Source organism: Balaenoptera physalus, assembly GCF_965194825.1.
Source record: "Balaenoptera physalus genome assembly, chromosome: 5".
In the NCBI taxonomy this organism is placed as follows: domain Eukaryota; kingdom Metazoa; phylum Chordata; class Mammalia; order Artiodactyla; family Balaenopteridae; genus Balaenoptera; species Balaenoptera physalus.
In genome coordinates, this window is record NC_138884.1 from 9,268,653 (window position 1) to 9,287,891 (window position 19,239).

At 40.8% G+C, this 19,239-nt stretch overlaps 1 protein-coding gene across 1 annotated transcript in view; it reads left to right on the forward strand.

Moving 5' to 3' along the window:
- HERC5 (HECT and RLD domain containing E3 ubiquitin protein ligase 5) overlaps positions 1-19,239 on the forward strand; it is a 42,233-nt gene that overhangs the window by 13,541 nt on the left and 9,453 nt on the right. Inside the window, exons 11-18 of the mRNA XM_082461674.1 lie at positions 581-674; positions 3,807-3,996; positions 5,238-5,392; positions 12,016-12,129; positions 13,080-13,190; positions 14,768-14,938; positions 17,404-17,547; positions 18,463-18,629. Coding sequence (XP_082317800.1) covers positions 581-674; positions 3,807-3,996; positions 5,238-5,392; positions 12,016-12,129; positions 13,080-13,190; positions 14,768-14,938; positions 17,404-17,547; positions 18,463-18,629 — 1,146 coding nt within the window. The remainder of the gene's footprint in view (positions 1-580; positions 675-3,806; positions 3,997-5,237; positions 5,393-12,015; positions 12,130-13,079; positions 13,191-14,767; positions 14,939-17,403; positions 17,548-18,462; positions 18,630-19,239) is intronic.

A 19,239-nucleotide genomic window follows, 5' to 3' on the forward strand; every position in this document is an offset into this window, starting at 1 on the left:
AAAGAACTTTTTCTGTTTTCAGACACTAAATATATGTGTTATTTCACAAAGAATGGGTCTGTTTTTAGACAATATATTCAGTCCAGTATAAATGTAATTCTTGAGTTAAGATAGACATTTCATTAGTAATTTCCTCTTTGATTACTAAAAATTTACTGCTCTGGAACCCCTTTTTTTGGTCCCTGCTTATATAGTTCACGTAGCTGGAAAACAAGAAAAACCTTTACCTTTTTTCTGTGGCTATTTTTTTTTTTTGTACTGGAAAATAAATATTTATTGATTACTCATTTAAGATAAGACAATATCTGATGTAAAGTCTGATAGCATATGTATTGTTAATGCAGCCTTGATATTTTTTGACATTTCAGAAGTAATCATATTTTGTCAGCTGTATTTTCAATTGTATTCAGCCACATTTTTATAGTTATTGAAAAGGTGAGAAAAAAGTAATTTTATTAAAATGAAACAAGCTTGAGAAGAAACTTTTCATCTGGATAAAGAATCTAATAAAATATTTAATTTTGAAGTGTCCTTTTTCATTTACTTATTCACCCAGTTTTCATTTACCTTCCTTCCACAGAAGCGCTGGAGAAACGACGTCTATTCATTTGGACTTAAATACAGCAAGGGAGACCTTTAAGGAGTTAACCCAGAAGGACTGGATTACTAACATGGTGGTATTCTTCAGATTGTTACTTGGAAAAAGAAAATATACACTGAAACATTTTTATAAGAGCTCAAAATTTCAGAAGAAATATCTTGTTTTCAGATACTCTTTGAGACCCTGTGGCATATACAGATTAAGTTAAACTCAGCTACCATTCAGGAGTTTCCCCACTTCGGGTGAAATAGGTGGTATAATAGGCACTTAGGTTACAAATAATCTAGCTAGTTCATCGGTGCCCACACACGCATACACGTATATGTACAGGCACTCCCCTAGAGGGAATGTCTTCAATTTAGGGCTTTGGGAAGATGATTAAAATATTTGTTGAGACTGGTACGCTAGAATAAGAACAACATTTTATTTGCAGTTATTTTAAACATAAAAATGTTAGAAATGTATAGAAATGAGAACACTTTTTCTGATATGAGTGTCCCCCTCACCAAGGGCTGCCTGGCCTGCACTTCCTTTTTTGTAGGTTCTAGAATGTTCTTGTTCTTCCTGGGATTGTTGCTTCTTCGTTTCAGCACTGTTACTACTATCTTTAGGCTTCCCACTTGGAGATGCTTCAAGCATGCTTCCTTTATTAATGTAGCCTTTCCTAATGTAGCTTTTATTAATTTATTTCCCTGTTCTACTGTACTGATTGATCTAGGGGTGGTACTGTCTATGTTGTTCTCTCAGTCTGTTTCTTTCTGGGTCTCTGGCTCGTTTTTGCACGCTCTCTCTCTCTGTCTCTCTCCCTCTCTCTCCCTCTCCCTCTCCCTCTCCCTCTCCCTCTCCCTCTCCCTCTCCCTCTCCCTCTCCCTCTCCCCCTCCCCCTCCCCCTCCTTCACTTCTCTTGGCTCCCTCCACCCCCATTTGGTCTTTTCTTCTGCTTCTGTGGCTCTTATTCTTTCCCTCTCTCTGTCTCGTGCTTGTTCTCTTCCTGCTCTCAGCTCCCTCACCTGGTCTCTCGCTCTGTCTGTCGCACTCAGCATTCTGTGTCTTAGCTGCAGGTTCTGTCTCGCACACTCTTTTCTCAAGGGAAGATGGAAAATTTAATTATGTTAACTTTGGCAGAACCGTTGCCCAGTTAGGAGTCTGATGTAAAATGGATCCCTAATTATGCACCTTTATCAGGACTCTGCAGCAGTTAGTAGAAAGATCACCAAAAATAGAAAGCCATTTCTGCATCTGTGAAGGGAAGAGGTTGGACCAGTTCATCACTAAGGCTAATTATACCTTAGTTGTGCCAGAACAATATCATATACAGTGCAAGCGACGTAATCATAGAGCAGTCAGTCTCCCATTGTTTCCGATGGGACAGTTGGATCAGAAGACCTGTAATGTTTCTGTTTTGAGATTTCTGTGATACGGACGCACAGACGTGGCCTGCCTTCATTCATTCAGCAGATATTCGAATACTGCGACGCGTAGGGAGCTGTGGTGAGAGCCCTGTCTCCAGAGGGTCCTGGTTAGTGAAGGAGACGGATGCCGACGGGCAGGTGTCAGTTGTCTCCCCTAGTTCCCAGCTTGGAACGTACTGGGTGTATGATAAATATTTTTAGATGAATGAATTCATTCATCACCTGGGCAGTGAAGGGTCAGCTCTATTTAGAGTGCTCAAAACAAGGTGCCCAGGGGGAGGGGAGTTTACCGGCTACCTACAGGGGAAGCACATTCCAGGCAGTCAGGAAGGTGTGCACCAAGGCACAAGATGTGAAACAGTGTGACTGGCTTGAGAGCGGTACAGTGGTTCTAAAGGGCTGGGAGGTTTGGGGCTGTGGATGATGAAGAGCCCAGAGGAAGGAGGGGGGCACGTGCAGCAGTCAGGTGTGCATGAGTCTGAAGCCTGAACCTCGTGGTGGGAGCCCAGTAGAATGTTTTGATGTGAAAATAGATCATTGTAAGACTTTGTACATGTAGAGATATCATGTAGCTAGTATCTCATAATTTAGTGATTGAGTTTGAGCTTTGGAGTCAGAAAGATCCAGGAGAGATTCTCACTTAGCTCTGTGACCTTCAGCAGGTTAATTTCCCTAACATGCAGAGTTCTCAGTTATGAATCGGGGTTAATAATACCATCTATGTTATAGAGAAACGACAAGGATAAATGAACTTATATATGTGAATTACTTAGCACAGTATCTGACAAATAATAAGAACCCTGTAAACACTAGCTTATCTTCTTAATGGGGTTTTAGGCAAATTACTACCATTATCTGAGCCCACAGAACACATAAACATCCAGAATTCCATTTGAATTTTTCTTCAACACTTGCATTCTGAATTGGGGAAACTATAAGAAGATTGGAAGGGCTAGAAACTAGAGTTTGGTGGAGAGAGTTTGTGATGAGACAGGTGATTCTGTGAGAAGGTAACAGGAAACCATGCTGATTTTCGTTGTTGCAGTTGTTGCTTTTTGTTTTTGTTTTTTATTTTTGCTTTGCTTTGGGAGATTCTGACACGTTCTTCCTCTTTAGAAAATGAGGTGTGCTAGTGGAACTGGAGGGAAGAACGTGGACCTTATCATTGGGAGGGCTGCCTTTTTTTTTTTTTTTTTTTAAATTTTATTTATTTATTTATTTATTTTTGGCTGTGTTGGGTCTTCGTTTCTGTGGAGGGCTTTCTCCAGTTGCGGCAAGCGGGGGCCACTCTTCATCGCGGTGCGCGGGCCTCTCACTATCGCGGCCTCTCTTGTTGCGGAGCACAGGCTCCAGACGCGCAGGCTCAGTAGCTGTGGCTCACGGGCCCAGCTGCTCCGCGGCATGTGGGATCTTCCCAGACCAGGGCTCGAACGCGTGTCCCCCGCATTAGCAGGCAGACTCTCAACCACTGCGCCACCAGGGAGCCCGGGAGGGCTGCCTTTTAGTTCTGAGTCCATCGTCCATCCAGTATAATCTTGCACATGCGATTTCTTGATCTCCTTCGTGAACCCCAACCATTGGATGGAGAGGACGCTTGTCACGCATCTACACACCTAGGTATTCGGGAAGCTAGATGAGATGGATTGTGAACAGGGGTTTTAGAGAGACCAAGTGATCGCTCCAAATTCATGGTGGGATGAAACTCCGGGTTCCACACTTTTTTTTATTACAGTGATTGCACCCAGGTCCCACTGTGTTCTGAGTGTCTTTTCCTGGATCCTTTCTGACCACAGATAACCACATGTCTGAGGGATACTCTGTTCAAAAATCTTCCATTTCATTCTCCGCATCAGGAAGCTTTAGAAGTTTTCTTCCTGCTCCCAGAGTGTCCTGTGATGCATGACCCTGACAACTGGGAGAGCCTGGTGGTCCCGTTTGCAGAGGCTGTTTATAAAATGCACACCCCGTCGTCAGAGACTCTGGGTAAGATCGATGGTTTGCATTGGAAAACACATGGCTGTCTTCTTGGCGGAAACACAGGCCTAGTGAAGTGACGGCAAAACTTAGGTGACTGTGAACACCTTCATGGTGTTTAGTTCCTAGTCTTAGTGTATTCTAACATGCTATAATAATTACTGTGTTCATCCAAGATGGATTTTTCTAGTCCCTTTTTAGCGTTCTTTTCATGATACCTGTGTGGCTTGGTCATGAGGTCCTTTGCCCCCTACTTGTCATTATGAAGAACTTCATACACAGACGTTGAAAGACTAGTACAGTGAATCCCAGATACTCTCTACCTGAGAGTCAACAGCAGTTAACATGTTGCCGTGTGTGTACAGATTACATTTGATGTACAGATGGCATTTTATTTTTGCTGAACTATTTGAAAGTGAGTTGGAGATGTCAGGGCATTTTACCCATAATATTTCAGCACGCATCTCCGAAGGATATGGAATCCTGTATTACCTCAACATTGTTACCACAGCTAATAAGATTAGCCGTGATTGCATAATATTACCTCACATCTAGGCCGTATTCAAATTTCTGCGCTTGTCCCGAAAAGTATTATACAGGCTTTTTTTTTTTTTTTTTCAAAGAGTGTGGGTCAGTAGTCCTGTACAGTGTCTCACATCTAGATTTGTCTGATCGTTTCCTCCTGCCCCTGCATTTCCAGTACACTGGAAATTAGGTCTAGGGGCTTGATTATATTCTAATGAGGTTTTTGACACAAATAGCACATTCAGCCCAAGGAAGTCCATTCATTCTTACGTTTTGTCACATTGTAAACGATGAAAAGCTGGTTTAAAACATTTTTCTTTTATACAATGCCAAAAGATGGTTTTTAAGAGTTAAAAACTCGTGCTGAGAGCGCAAAAGAGAGTCGTGTAATCACAAATAGTTCTTAATCTGGTTTTTAATACTGTATGCTATTTCATCTGGGTAAAAAATGTGACTAATTAATTTTGTCTAGTTTTTTTCCCCCCCAACAAATTAATTAGATCAAATGTGTGGTTCTCTTAGTGTCAAGGCATTCTTTTGAGAACATTAAATTCTACCCTTTCAATTCCGATTGTATTTACTGAAAAATTTATTACAAGTGTGTCTTTATAACTACAATATATATGAAAATATTCTGCCAGTTTCAGAAAATATTGACTACTTCTTACCTTTAAGACTCCAAGAAATATTACACGCTGACAGTTACTTACCTTCGTATCCCTCAGAGGAATATTGGGCATCTCTGCAAGAATCTGCTTTCATCAGGCTGGTCCAGATGTTTAAAGCAGCCGTCATTGCTCAGCTGAATTATTGGGCTGGAACTGCCGAGAATAACTATCACATTAAAACTCTCCTAGAAATGTTGAAAAAGCTGCACAGGGTAAGTGCTGTTTTAGAAACCCATGTATCTTTATTTTGCGATAAAAATTCCCTTGGTTTCACCTGGCTTGAAACTTAAGCAGACTCTTACGAAACATGAGGTTGATACTGCTATTTTTAAAATGTTTTTTTGTGAATTAAGTCATGCATATAAAGGAGTGTGTCTAGTATCCACGTACAGTTTAAAGAAAAGTAGTAAAACAGACATCAGTGCAACTACCACCCGTGTTAGAAAAGAAGACATTTCTAGTGCTTTAGGAATGCCTGTGTGTCTCTCACAGATTACACCCCCTCACCTCCCGGAGGTGGCCAGGATCCTGGATTTTCACTTAATCATTCACTTACTCTTCTTTATTGTTTTATAACCATAAGTATCCCTTGACACTATGCTGTTTAATTTTGCCGTTTCCAAAATTTCATATGAATCGAATACATGCTGCTTACACAACGTTCTGTTTTTTTAGACTCATCCAGATTAATACTTATGTCTGTACTTCATTCATTTTCACTTCTGTATCATAGTGCATAGTGTGACTCTACCAGAATTATCCATTCCAGTATTGATGGATATACAGTATGTGCTGTCTGCAGTTCTTTTTTAGGGGGAGGGTTCCTCTATGAGAAAACATGCTACTGTCAACATTTTTGTACTTATCTCTTGGTGTCCATGTGTCAAGAGTTAGTTTTTAGTTTCCATCCCTAATTCTGGAATTGATAGGTTGGAGGATATGCCTGTGTTGTTCTTTATGGGTAGTGACAAACTGTCTTCCAAAGTGGTTGGACCAATTTAAATCCTCTCCAGGAAATGATGAGAATTCTGTTGTCCCATGTCTGACTTTAAAACTTGGAAAATATTTTTAGTGCCATATGGAAATCGTGCCAAATCATGACTTTATTGATTGATTGACTGATTGCCGAGTTGGGTCTTTGTTGCTGCCTGCGGGCTTTCTCTAGTCGCAGCGAGCAGGGGCTACTCTTCGCCGCGGTGCATGGGCTTCTCACTGCGGTGGCTTCTCTTGTTGCGGAGCACGGGCTCTAGGCATGCGGGCTCAGTAGTTGTGGCTCATGGGCTCAGTAGTTGTGTCTCGCAGGCTCTAGAGCGCAGGCTCAGTAGTTGTGGTGCACAGGCTTAGCTGCTCCGCGGCATGTGGGATCTTCCCAGACCAGGGATCAAACCCGTGTCCCCTGCATTGACAGGTGGATTCTTAACCACTGCGCCACCAGGGAAGCCCCAAATTATGATTTTAATTGTATTTCCCTGGTTCTAATGCATTAGAGCATATTTTCATGTTTATAATTGCAGTACTTGTTTCCTCTTCTATAAAATACCTGTCCTTTTGCTCAATTTAAATGTGTTGTTTAATTTTTTCTTATTGATTATAGGAGTACTTTTTAGTTTGGATACTAGTCCTTTGTCAATTTTATGTGTTGCAAATATCAGGTCCCAGTTTGTAGCTTGTCTTGGTGCTTTCTGATGAACTCACTTTTTTTTTTTTTTAACTTGTTGGCCACACCCCTCAGCATGTGGGATCTTAGTGCCCCGACCAGGGATTGAACTTGCACCCTCTGCATTGGAAGCGGGGAGTCTTAACCCCTGGACCGCCAGGGAAGTCTGAAACTCATGTCCTTAATTTTAATGTAGATAAAATTTGGGGACTTCCCTGGCGGTCCAGGGGTTAAGACTCGCCGCTGCCGATCGCGCATGCCACACGGTGTGGCTGAAAAAAAAAAAAAATTTGTCAGTCTATTCCTTTATGATCTTTACTCCATGTGTTTTGTTTTAAACTTTTTTTTCCTTCAAGGTTTTAAATTATTACCCGTATCAGGGATCAGGAGGGCTTTTTTTGGGAAAGGACCAGATGGTAAATATTTTAGGCATTTGTGAGACTTTACAGAAGAAGCAGAGGGCCTGATTTGGCATCGAGGGCTGCTCTAGATAGTCTTCTAACACAGATGAGAGCTGGGACCAGAGGAGGAGTACAAACAGAGGCTCATATACCATATGTCTAATGTTTAAAAGGTTAGAAATCTAGCTAACAACGTGTTGAATGAAATAAAATATACTCTGTCTTCCCACCTTGACAAATAAACCTTCCTAATGACAGGGGAAGCCAGGTTTGAATTTCGAAAGCTTGGCTCCTTACAGAGTTCTGCAGCGAAAGGGGAGGCTCCGACGGACCCTCCCCGCTCCCACCCCAGGTCCTCTGCGCTTCTCTTCCTTCCTTGGTTTTCTCCCACACCAGGGCTGACACGTGGCCGTGTGTGGACACCTCAGCCCATGTCTCTGTGTTCCATCCCACCTCCCACAATAGCCATTCCTTACCCAGCCCTGGGGCCCTGGAGCCTTGGGGTGTGTCACCTGTGACACTTCCACTCCCCAGAGAGCAAGTGGAGGGAGAAACCTGTGTAGCTCCTGGGGCTGGCTTGGAGCCGTTTGGGCAGGGACTTGCGGGTCTTGGGTTCTGGAGCTCAGTCTAGATGGGGATGTGTGATGAGTGGGCTGCATATAGACAGGCCCCGTTGACCCTGCAGACCCCTTGTGGGAAGGGGCTTGGCTGGAGGAAGCCCAGAGCAAAGACCTTTAAATCAGAGGCCCAGGGCAGAGGTCACTCCTGCCAAGGTCTAAAGGGAGTATTGAGGTTAGCTTTGCCTTTCACACTTTGGTGTTTAATCCAACTGAAAATTTATTTTTATTATTTTCCATATGAAAACAATTACCTAGCACCACTTAACTGAAATTCTGTCCTTTCTGCACTGATAGGTAATGGGAACTGTCATAAAACAAGTTTCTGTGTGCGGGGTTCATGTACAGGCTCTCTTCTGTACTGTTAGTCATTGTCTGTGGCTCTATATTGTTTATACTTGCTAAAAGAAATACTCCTGTCTTGTTCTTAAAGTGAATCTTGGGTATTTTTGGCATTTGGTTCTTCCCTATAAATTTTGGAATTGGCTTTTCAGGTTCTACACACACATACACAGGTCTTACTGGGAATTTGATTGAAATTGCATTTAATATGTATTTCACTTTGGGGAGAATTGACACCTTTACTGTTGTGAATCTTCATGGTATCTATTTCTTCTACTTATTAGATTATCTTTTAAGTTTTTCAGTGAGTTTTTGTTATTTTACTATGAAAGTCTTGGATATCTTTAGTCAAATCTATTCCAGGGTATTTAACTGTTTTTAAGTTTTTGTAAATGGTATCTTTTAAAAACTATATTATTTGTTGTTGATTTAACAGCAGATAAATGCATTGATTATAGGAATGCATTGTAGGAATGCATTGATTTTTGAATATTGATTTTTTTTCTTTTTTTGGCCGCACTGTGCAGCATGTGGGATCTTAGTTCCCCACCCAGGGATCGGACCCGGGCCCCATGCAGTGGAAGCTCGGAGTCTTAAACCACTGGACCGCCAGGGAAGTCCCTGAATATTGATTTTTTAATAGCCAGTGAGTTTGCTAAATTCTTGCATTATATCTAGTAATTTAACTGTAGATACTTTTGCATGTTCTGTGCAGACAATCGTATCTTTGCAAAAAATAATGTTTTTTTCTTCGCAATTCTTATGCATTTTATTATTTTCCTTTGCCTTGTTGCACTGGCTAGGCCTTCCTATCCCTAGTTGTTCAACAGGAAGGTTGAATAGAAGTCGTAGTGATAGTAGGTGCCTAATCTTGTTGGTGATTTTAAAGGAAAATTCTTAATATCACTATTAAATAACATTTTTACCATGGGGTTTTGGAAAATTACCTTTCCAGGTAAAAGGATGTTCCCTCCATTTCTAAGTTGTTACAGGTTTTAATTCAAAACAAGTATTGACTTTCTCCTCCTGAAATTCTACTTATTTTGTATGTTAGTTCTTCTCGCTCTGTCATCCATGTCTCTTAATCGTCCTGTCATAATTTCCATCTGTTTGTCTCTTTGTACCCCATTCTGGATGATTTCTTCAGCCCTATCTTCCTGTTCATGAATTTGCTTTTCAGTGATTTTTGTCTGCTATTAAAACTGTCTTTTGAGTTTTATTTCTAGTAGTATGTTTTTCACTTCCGGAAGTTTTCTTTGGTTCTTTAATTTTTTTTTCTTGGTTATTATTTATAATTTCTGGGTATCTGAAGTCTTTGCAGGTCAGTTTTTGCTGTCTTTAGTTTCTGCTGAATCTTCCTCATGGCTCCTTCATTATCATGTATTTTGTGACTGTGTGTGTGTGTATATGTGTGTGTGTATATGTGTGTGTGTATATGTGTGTGTGTATATGTGTGTGTGCGTGCACATTTCCCTTGGAACTTTTATCTTTTGGAATTCTTTGAGGGCTGGGTCTTTTCAGGGAGAATTTGCTTCTGCCAGGCTCCTGGCGACACCAGCAGTTTGGTACTATTAAATTAGTCTTTAAAGATTAGCATTTAATATAAAGATTAAAATTTTGGCTTGAGGCTTTTTAGATCTCCAGGTGGTATGAATCTGGTGTGTGAATTTTCGGGAGAGTGCTTTTGTAATGACAAATTCTGTAGGCGACCTTCTTCCCCCAATGCCAGCACCATTTTTTTTTTTTTTAAAACACTTTTATTATTTATTTATTTATTTATATTTTGGCTGTGTTGGGTCTTCGTTTCTGTGCGAGGGCTTTCTCCAGTTGCGGAGAGCGGGGGCCACTCTTCATCGCGGTGCGCGGGCCTCTCACTATCGCGGCCTCTCTTGTTGCGGGGCACAGGCTCCAGACGCGCAGGCTCAGTAATTGTGGCTCACGGGCCTAGTTGCTCCGCGGCATGCGGGGTCTTCCCAGACCAGGGCTCGAACCCGTGTTCCCTGCATTGGCAGGCAGATTCTCAACCACTGCGCCACCAGGGAAGCCCCATTTTTTTTTTTTTAATTAAAAAATTTTAAATTTATTTATTGAAGTATAGTTGACTTATATTAGTTTCAGGTGTACAGCATAGTGATTTGATACCTCTATAGATTACACGCCATACAAAGTTATTATAAAATATTGACTGTTTTCCCTGTCTACATTACACTCCTGTGACTTATGTTATTTTATTTATTTTATTATGTTTTTAATTGAAGTATAGTTGACTTATATTAGTTTCAGGTGTACAGCATAGTGATTTGATATCTCTATAGATTATGCACCATACAAAGTTACTATAAAATATTGACTATTTTCCCTGTGTACCTTACACCCCTGTGACTTATGCATCTTATTTTATTATTTTTTTTAATTGAAGTATAGTTGATTTACAATGTTGTGCCAGTCTCAAATGAACTTATCTACAGAGCAGAAACAGACTCACAGACGTAGAGGACAGACTTGTGGTTGCCGAGGGGGAGGGGGAGGGGGAGAGGGACGGACTGGGAGTTCAGGTTGGTAGATGCAAACTATTAACATCCAGCACCATTGAAACTACAGTTTGCCTCATGGTCTTGGAGTCAAGGTGGGGATGGGTTGATGCAGGAGTGGAGGAAACAGCTTGTTCATTTCTAGGTTACCCTGGTTCACTCTAATGGTAGCCCTTTTGGGTCCCAGATTTATGAAGCAAGGTTCCCTAATTTGAACAGAGTCTGGGCTTTGTGTCCTTTTCTCAAAGTCTCAGCCATTGAAACTGAAGTTCAGGTTCACCAGGTTTGGCAGATACTCTCAAGGGAAATGCCACCTTCCCTTAGTTTTTGACCTGATTATTCCATATCTGCTGACAAAATTAGTAATGCATCCAAAAATGTTGGTTTACAGTTTATCCTATATTTATGGTTGTTTTCAGTGAATCAAAGTGCCTAATCTATCAAACTGCTTAAAAAAAAAAAAAGTCTGCCCTACTGCTGAAAAGTGATGCCTGTTCTTGGCTGTTTTTAAAGGTTTTATATAAAAGTGAAAGATCAATCAAAAAAATAATTCCAGGTCTTGAAAAATTGAGCAGTTTACTGAAGGGCTCAGGGAAAGTGTATTGTAATGAGCTTGCCATTTACAAAGAGAATTCCTAGAAATACTGAAGCAGCAACAGAAGAAATCTTGAAGGGATCCTGCCGTGTCCTTTGACTCTTAACAGGCAACGTCAGAATGTTTGTCAAGCTCCCCACACACACACACCTCCAGAAGAATCCACCAAGACGACGCACCCTCTTTCTCCGTGACACTGAGGCTGCTGAGGCTGTCGACAGGGCAAGGCTGAGATCAGCAGGGTCCTGATGATCCCGGTCACGGGGATGAGACAGCATCCCCGTGCGGTGGCGCTGGTCGGGGAACTAAGATCCTGCAAGCCGTGCGGTGCGGCGCCCGCCCCCCGCAAAAAAAAGAAAGAACGAACATGACATGAAGTACTGGGCCCCAGAGTAGTTTGGATTCATATTACACTGTATTTTTCTTTGCACTTGAGTTTCTTTAAAACTTTTCTGTGGATTAAAAGTAACTAGAAGTTTTTCATCACACCATCAATTTCTACTATTAAATCTTAGGTATCCTTTACGCTCCTGAAAGTTTGGGGCTTTGGCAATGGGGGAACTGGATAGAACTTAATTCTGGTCATTCAAAGTATGTTTAACTTGCTGTTTATTCTGATAATCTCATTTATAGCCATTAAGCAAAATTGTCTTTATATAAAGAACTTTCTCACAGGTGGTATTTTATTTAAGGTAAACCAGACTACATATCAGCTGCCTGAAAATATCTTCAAAGTAAATGAACTCACACACTGGCTTGATTTTTATGAAGATGCATCCAAAAGGACCGCCTCGATAGTGAATGCAGTAAGTATGGCATATTTAAAGAGGGTATTGATCGTCGGTAAGTTAATACAGGCACTCGTTGTATAACTTTGTACGAATTTCCAAAACTTCCTGTACTCTGCAAAATTGCCCAATAGAAATAGCAGGGCTTATGGGAAAAGCAAGGCAGACCCCTCAAAACCAATGCAGTTTTGTAGCCAGAACACTGACAGAAAAGTGCTTCCTACCTGGGGAGGTAGCTCAGATCAACCAGGCAAGCAGCTTGTGGACAGTGCCGTGAGAAGATGAAAAATGCACAAAAACCGAAGGGTAGAAATCTCTCCCCACCCTGATTAGAGGACCGGTGGCACTGAGGTAACACCTAATGGGAGTGGAGCTTTGCTCTTAAGGTAGGTATAGGAGGCTCAGTGACTCACCAGGAGCCAGCAGGATAGGGCTGTAACTTTGGGGAGGGTTCCCTGGGTGGAAGTACTCCTTTTTCATTTTCTTAAAATAAAGCTAAAGGGCTCTTGCTGCCAGTTCAGCAGCTAATCTGAGATTTTTTCCTCCTTTTCTCTGAAGGTTCTAATTCTACTCCTAGCACATCGTCCTTTGCCTGGGAAAAATCTTGTCTGAGCTAACCAGCTCTCTACATTCTGTCACTCCCCTGCTTACCAAATGCATCTGAACTAATTTCACATTTCAGAAGTGCAGGTAGCAGCAGAATAGACTCTTTGGGAAAATGTCCAGAGTTTATAATTAATGGTGAAATTAAATGAGTACTGAAAATACTAGCTTTATATACCTTTCACTGATATATATAGAACATTTTCTTAGAATTTTATATATCTGAGCACTACTGACGAGCATTTTGGATTGCTTTGGCTCTAAGTACTGAGACCTGAAACCGTCAGGGCTTTAAGGCTAAGAAGTAAGGCGTAAGATTTCTCTGTCCTTTCATTTATCAAAATTGTTGTCATTTCCTTTTTTAGGACACTTCAATGGACATCCGCTATCCTGTCGTATTCAGTCATTTTCCATTTATCTTTAATATTCTGTCGAAAATTAAACTACTGTATGCAGACTCGCTTTTAAAAATAGAGGTATGCATGCCTATTTCTTTGTTTTCATTAGCAAATCAAATGATGAGTACCTTTTCCAGTGTATAATAGAGGAGTGATAAGGGAGCCACCCACTGGTGAAGCCATTGGTGGTCATAGCATTCAAGAAGCTTATACGCTAATGAAGAAGGCTAGAGAGACTGTCACAATTTGAGTTGGGTTGGCCTTGAGGCATATTAGGGCCTCAGTAGCAAAGGACAGAGATTGGGCCTAGCTGTAGGGCTTTTGCCTTGAGGTTGGCGCCGGTAGTCTTCTGAATGGTACTCAAAGACGCGTGGCAGACATGGGCTTGATTGGGATTAGCACCAGTACATAAGAAGGTCCAATCTAATGGGAAAACATAGTAGTGGGAATAGAGGTGACAGAGGATTCTTGAAATTCAGACCCAAAGAAATGGCTGGTACTCTGTGATCATGCCATAATAAAGGTTTGTGAAAAGTATTTCCCTTCCAGATGTACTTACTGTCATCAGCTGACTTGGTTCTGTTTGTCCGCGTATCCAGCAAGGGGTTTTGAACTTAAAATTGTACACTTGAAAATGCCTCAGAAAATGTACCTCATTGCATTTTTATAAGGATTAAATTTGTTAATATAGGTAAAGCATTTAGAACAGTGCCTCTCACAAAGTGCCCAAAAGTGTTAGCGCTTGTTGTCACTTTTGTGCTTATATATGCATCTGTATATCTCTATGCATGAATAATATTCAAATCTATGTCATAAAAGTAGATACCTTTACATAATGCAGTTGCCATAATAAAACAAAATAGGAAATTGATTTATAAGTTCCAAGTAAGACCATTAATGAAATATTTAACAAAGGAAAATGGAAAGAAAAAAGATATGAGAACTTTATTTTGCTTCAACTCTGTAACTATTCTCTCTTGATTTTAAACAAGCTTCCGGTAATTATTTTATAGAACTGGCATTTGATTTCTCTCTGTTTTGCTAGGAGACATAGACGTTAATGATCCCAAATTGCCATTTGGTTCCAGATGGGACGGTCTGTGTGTCTGTCTGTCAGTCTGTGGGTCTGTCTCTGTCATGGTAACTTCGTAGATTATCTGTCCCCTAAAATCTCTTGTCTGAGTTTTCCTCCTAGAAAAGTATATCTCTAGAGAGGTCTTTCATCCTGCACTTTTCCTGCAGCAGGCTTCTTTTCTAAACGTCTGAACTTCTCTTCCTGATGAGAACACTAGGTTTCAGCTCACTGCTTCGGGCTCACTAGTCAGTCTCTTAGCCTGTTGACGATCGTCAGTCGGTCACTGAAGTGCTCATAACTGTGTTTACGGGATGCAGTGGTCCAGAGGAGCCCGCGGTTGGTCACGTTCCTGCGCACCCAGATCAGCCCCGCAGAGCTTTTCATTTCCTGTGTCTCATGTATCTTCTGCTCACTGGGGGTGAACACTGAATATGTAGCCTGTCTCCAGGGGTGTATATAGGGCTCGTTTCATAAATGTTTGTGACACGCGCGTATAATACACTGAACCGGTTTATTCTACTTCGTAAATATCTACTTGGAGCAAACGGTGAAATGGAGTGAAACATTTTTCTTTTCCCAGGAGAAGAGATTGCGAGCTTTTATGAGGTTGGTTGGCGTTGTGGAACAAGAAGGGTCTGAATTTGCTTTACTGCCCACCTTTAATCTAACAGTCAGAAGGGGTCACTTGATTGAGGATGTTTTGAATCAGCTAAATCAGTTTGAGAATGAAGATCTGAGGAGGGAGTTACTGGTAAAGTATAATTCTTACTTAATGTTTTTGCTGCTAAGACAGAAAACATAAAAGAATGTAATGACGGGCCTTCCAAAGAGGGAATTATCTCCCTTTTTCTGCTGGGGTTATCTGTATTGGAGTTCCCCTGGTTTCCCCCAGTTACCTGTGAATTCCAGGTGAGCGCTGTCAGTACACTTTGGCTGAGGAGCGGCAGGTGAAATGGTCGTCCTCCCCACAACCTGGCCAGGTAGATAGCCCAGTACTAGCCCTAAGAGGTCCATTCCCTCGTGAGGCTCGAGCAAGCCTGGCTGGTCATCACCTTGTGAAGGTTCCGGTGAGATGGGGTGACCCAGAGGAGAACTGAGAGTTTGTTTCTGCTCTCCTGCAGGAACCCAGGTTGCTTTGTTGAAGAGAGAGCATTCTCTTTATTGACTACGTAGTTTTTTGAGGGTATAATTGTAGATATCACCATGTCCTGAATATTCATGAATCACGATCTTTGGTTTAGCTACTATATAACTTGTCTTACTAATAGATACTTGGCACAGAATAATAACAACTAGAAGATCTAATGAATGTTTTCCTTGGGCCAGGAACTACTGTAAAAGCTTTGCACTTGTGTCACGTCTGCCCTTGTGTAGAAGGTTCTGTTTTTTCCTCCTTATACAGATGGGGAAACTGAGGTGCAGAACCATGAGGTAACGTACCCCAGGGTGACACGACTGATACGTGTCAGAGCCAGGATTTCAGCCCGACCATCCGGCTCTAGACTTTCCAGTTAATCAAGACAAGTCAGGGTTTTCCTGATAATGTTTATTAGAGTGTTTTTGATTCGAGGTGTTAGTTTATCACTTGTCCTACTCAGATTAAAGAATGATTGACTTGACCAAAGCTCAAGATGCTATTTTAAAAGTACGGAGATTGCAGTTAGAGTTGGCATTTCTGTGTATTTTTGCACATAGATAATATTTTAAAAATCTAGTGAACTCATGATTCTGAACTGTGTCGGCCAGCCAGCCCACTCAGTTATTTTAGTTCCATTTTTATATTTCATTCATCCGTTTTAAAAATTTAGGTAACATTTGATAAGCAGCTACTATTTTCCAGACTGTGTGAGACATTTTACCTGTGTTATCCCATTTAATCTTTCTGATGATCTCGTGGGAAAACGCGCTTTGTGAGGTTAAGGAGCTTGCCCATATAAAGGGGCAGGGTAGGAGTAAGGATAGAAGTGCCAGCATAGAGCCGCAGGAATTTCTGGTATTAAAGCAGCATGAAAAAGAAGAGAGGAATGAAAGCTTAAATAGTGCTTCATAAGAGAAAGCAAGGGAGAAAAGAGTGTGAAGAAAGAGGTGGCGGCCAGAAGTGTAAAATGAGTGGGTGAAATCAAGATGAGACATGAGAAACTCAAGTCCTTGGAATTGGGGATTCACAGATTCTTGGTCCTCTTGGAGAGAAGCATTTAAGTAGAGAAAGAAACGGGTTTAGAAGTTGGTGTACATTAATCTCCAAAGTTTGGCAACCTACAGTAGAGGAAGCCAGTATTGTCTGTACTGGAAACAATGGTGTTGAGATTTTTTTTTTTCTTTTAAGGATAAGGGAGACCTTAACATATTTGTAAACTGAAGTGAAGGATTCCAAGAAGGAAAGGCAGAAAGGAACAGAGCTAGTAATTGAAGGAGCAAAGATGGGTTATAATAGAATCATCCTGAGGAGGGCTTGGTGTCAGCAGGTGGGACGCTGCCTCCTTATGGAATCAACAGCCAAGGCAGTAAATACGTGTGCTCTGGTTTTTCAGTTTTTTTGAAAATTCTGATATTTATGACTTCTTTATGTTTATTTTCATTATACTTAATGTACCTGATGATTATAAAAATGATGCCAGTTGAGGTCAGTTTAGTGGTAAAGACTTCAGGCTCTCAGGTTTGTCACCCGTAGGATTCAGTCTCAGCAGCTGGGGACTTCCCTGGTGGCGCAGTGGTTAAGAATCCGCCTGCCGATGCAGGGGACATGGGTTTGAGCCCTGGTCTGGGAAGATCCCACGTGCCGCGGAGCAACTAAGCCCGCGAGCCACAGCTACTGAGCCTGCACTCTAGAGCCCGTGCTCCGCAACAAGAGAAGCCACCGCAATGAGAAGCCCGCGCACCGCGATGAAGAGTGGCCCCCGCTCGCCGCAACTAGAGAAAGCCCGCACGCAGCAACGGAGACCCAACACAGCCAAAAATAAAAATAAATAAAATAAATAAATTTATTTTAAAAAAAAGTCTTAGCAGCTGTATAACCTTGGGAAAGTTATTTAAATTCTTGAAGCCTCATTGGCCTCCTAGAATTAGTAAGAAAATTCAATACGCTAACACAAGTAATTTGCTTACCCCACCCAGTACCTCCCAAATACTTGGGTCCACAAATAGTTATTAAACGAGATTTAATATATAGCAATACAGAGCTCTGGAAGTGATGCATTATTTGCTCTGTTTCTTTAGGTTTCATTTAGTGGAGAAATTGGATATGACCATGGAGGAGTCAGAGCAGAGTTTTTCCATTGTCTCTTTGAAGAAATGACCCGGCCAGAATATGGGATGTTCACATATCCTGAAGAGGCTTCCTACATGTGGTTTCCTGTCAAGGTAAGTCCTCTTTTCTTGGTGTAGGTATTTCCTGAGAGAAGAGGTATGGGGATATACCATAGAAAATTAGGTTTTCTAGACTGTTGTATTTTAGAAGAGGAATTATTGATGTAATTATGGAGATAACTTTTAATTCTAAAAAGGTGATTATTTTCTCTAAAATGGGGGTCCTCTTTCCCTGGGTTTCCAAGTCCACACAAGAGAATTTAAGCAATATATATGTATTGACCATTTCTAGAATGTATAGGTAAAAACGAACCCTTCCTTTCTTAGGCACTCATTCTTTGTTCTGTTTTCCCAATGAACTTGAAGGTAAAGCCTATGAAAAGAAATTGCAAAAACTTTGTTTATAAGGATTACTGAGCCTCATGTGTTTCTATTCCTGTTAATACTTTTATTTTTTATTGAAATATATTTGACATATAACATTGTATAAATTTAAGGTGTACCACATGTTGATTTGATATATTTATATTATAGTATGATTGCCATTGTAGTGGTAATTAGCACCTTTATCACATCTCATAATTATTTCTTTTTAGTGGTGGAGAATTAAGATTTAGTACCATAGCAGATTTGATGATTATAATACAGTATTGTTATCCATACTCACTGTACTGCGCATTTGAACTCTAGGATTAATTTGCTACTCATTGCAGCTTTTCCGCCTAAACAACATCTCTCCTATCTCGTTACCCCCATCCTATTAATGTTTTCAGTAACCAGAACTGTGGCAGGAATTTAAATTGACTTAATAATTGAATACAAACCCTAAATATTCTTATCTCAAGATTTTTGGTTTTAATTTGTGATTCGATTTTGTGAAAGGGGAAAAATGGTTTACCTGATATAAATATTCCATTGTACTGGTAAAAATTCATGATACGTTAAGGTTTTTTTTTTTTCTCTTTTCAGCCTAAATTTGAGAAGAAGAATTATTTCTTCTTTGGGGTTCTGTGTGGACTCTGCCTGTTCAGTTGCCATGTTGCCAACATCCCTTTCCCGCTGGCTCTGTTTAAGAGACTTTTGGACCAAGCGCCATCATTAGAAGACTTGAAAGAACTCAGTCCTGTTTTGGGAAAGTGAGTTAACATAGTTCCTTTTACAGAACCTTGTCTAACATATATTTAGATAAATATTTAAACACACACATGCCAGTAGTATTTTCATGTTCAATAGTAGCATTCTGGGTATTTTAAACTGATTCTAACTTTGTCAAATTGTTAGACAATAATTTAACTTTCTAAAATTAAGAAAAGTTGGTTTTTCGTATAGTCAGTCCTCACTGTTTGCATTAACCTTTGGTTTATTTGAGCAGAGACAGTCAGGACAGAGCACAGGTTACACCTTGGTGCAAAACCTGCAAGTGATGCTTATTTTATTTCATTTTATTTATTTACTTATTTATTTTAAAGAGACATGTTTTCCAAAGTTGTTTTTTTGTTTTGTTTTTTTAAAAATTTATTTCTTTATTTTTGGCTGTGTTGGGTCTTTGTCGCTGTGTGTGGGCTTTCTCTAGTTGCGGCGAGCAGGGGCTACTCTTCACTGCGGTGCGTGGGCTTCTCATTGCAGTGGCGTCTCTTGTTGCAGAGCACGGGCTCTAGGCACATGGGCTTCAGTAGTTGTGGCGTGCGGGCTCAGTAGTTGTGGCTCACGGGCTCTAGAGCGCAGGCTCAGTAGTTGTGGCACACG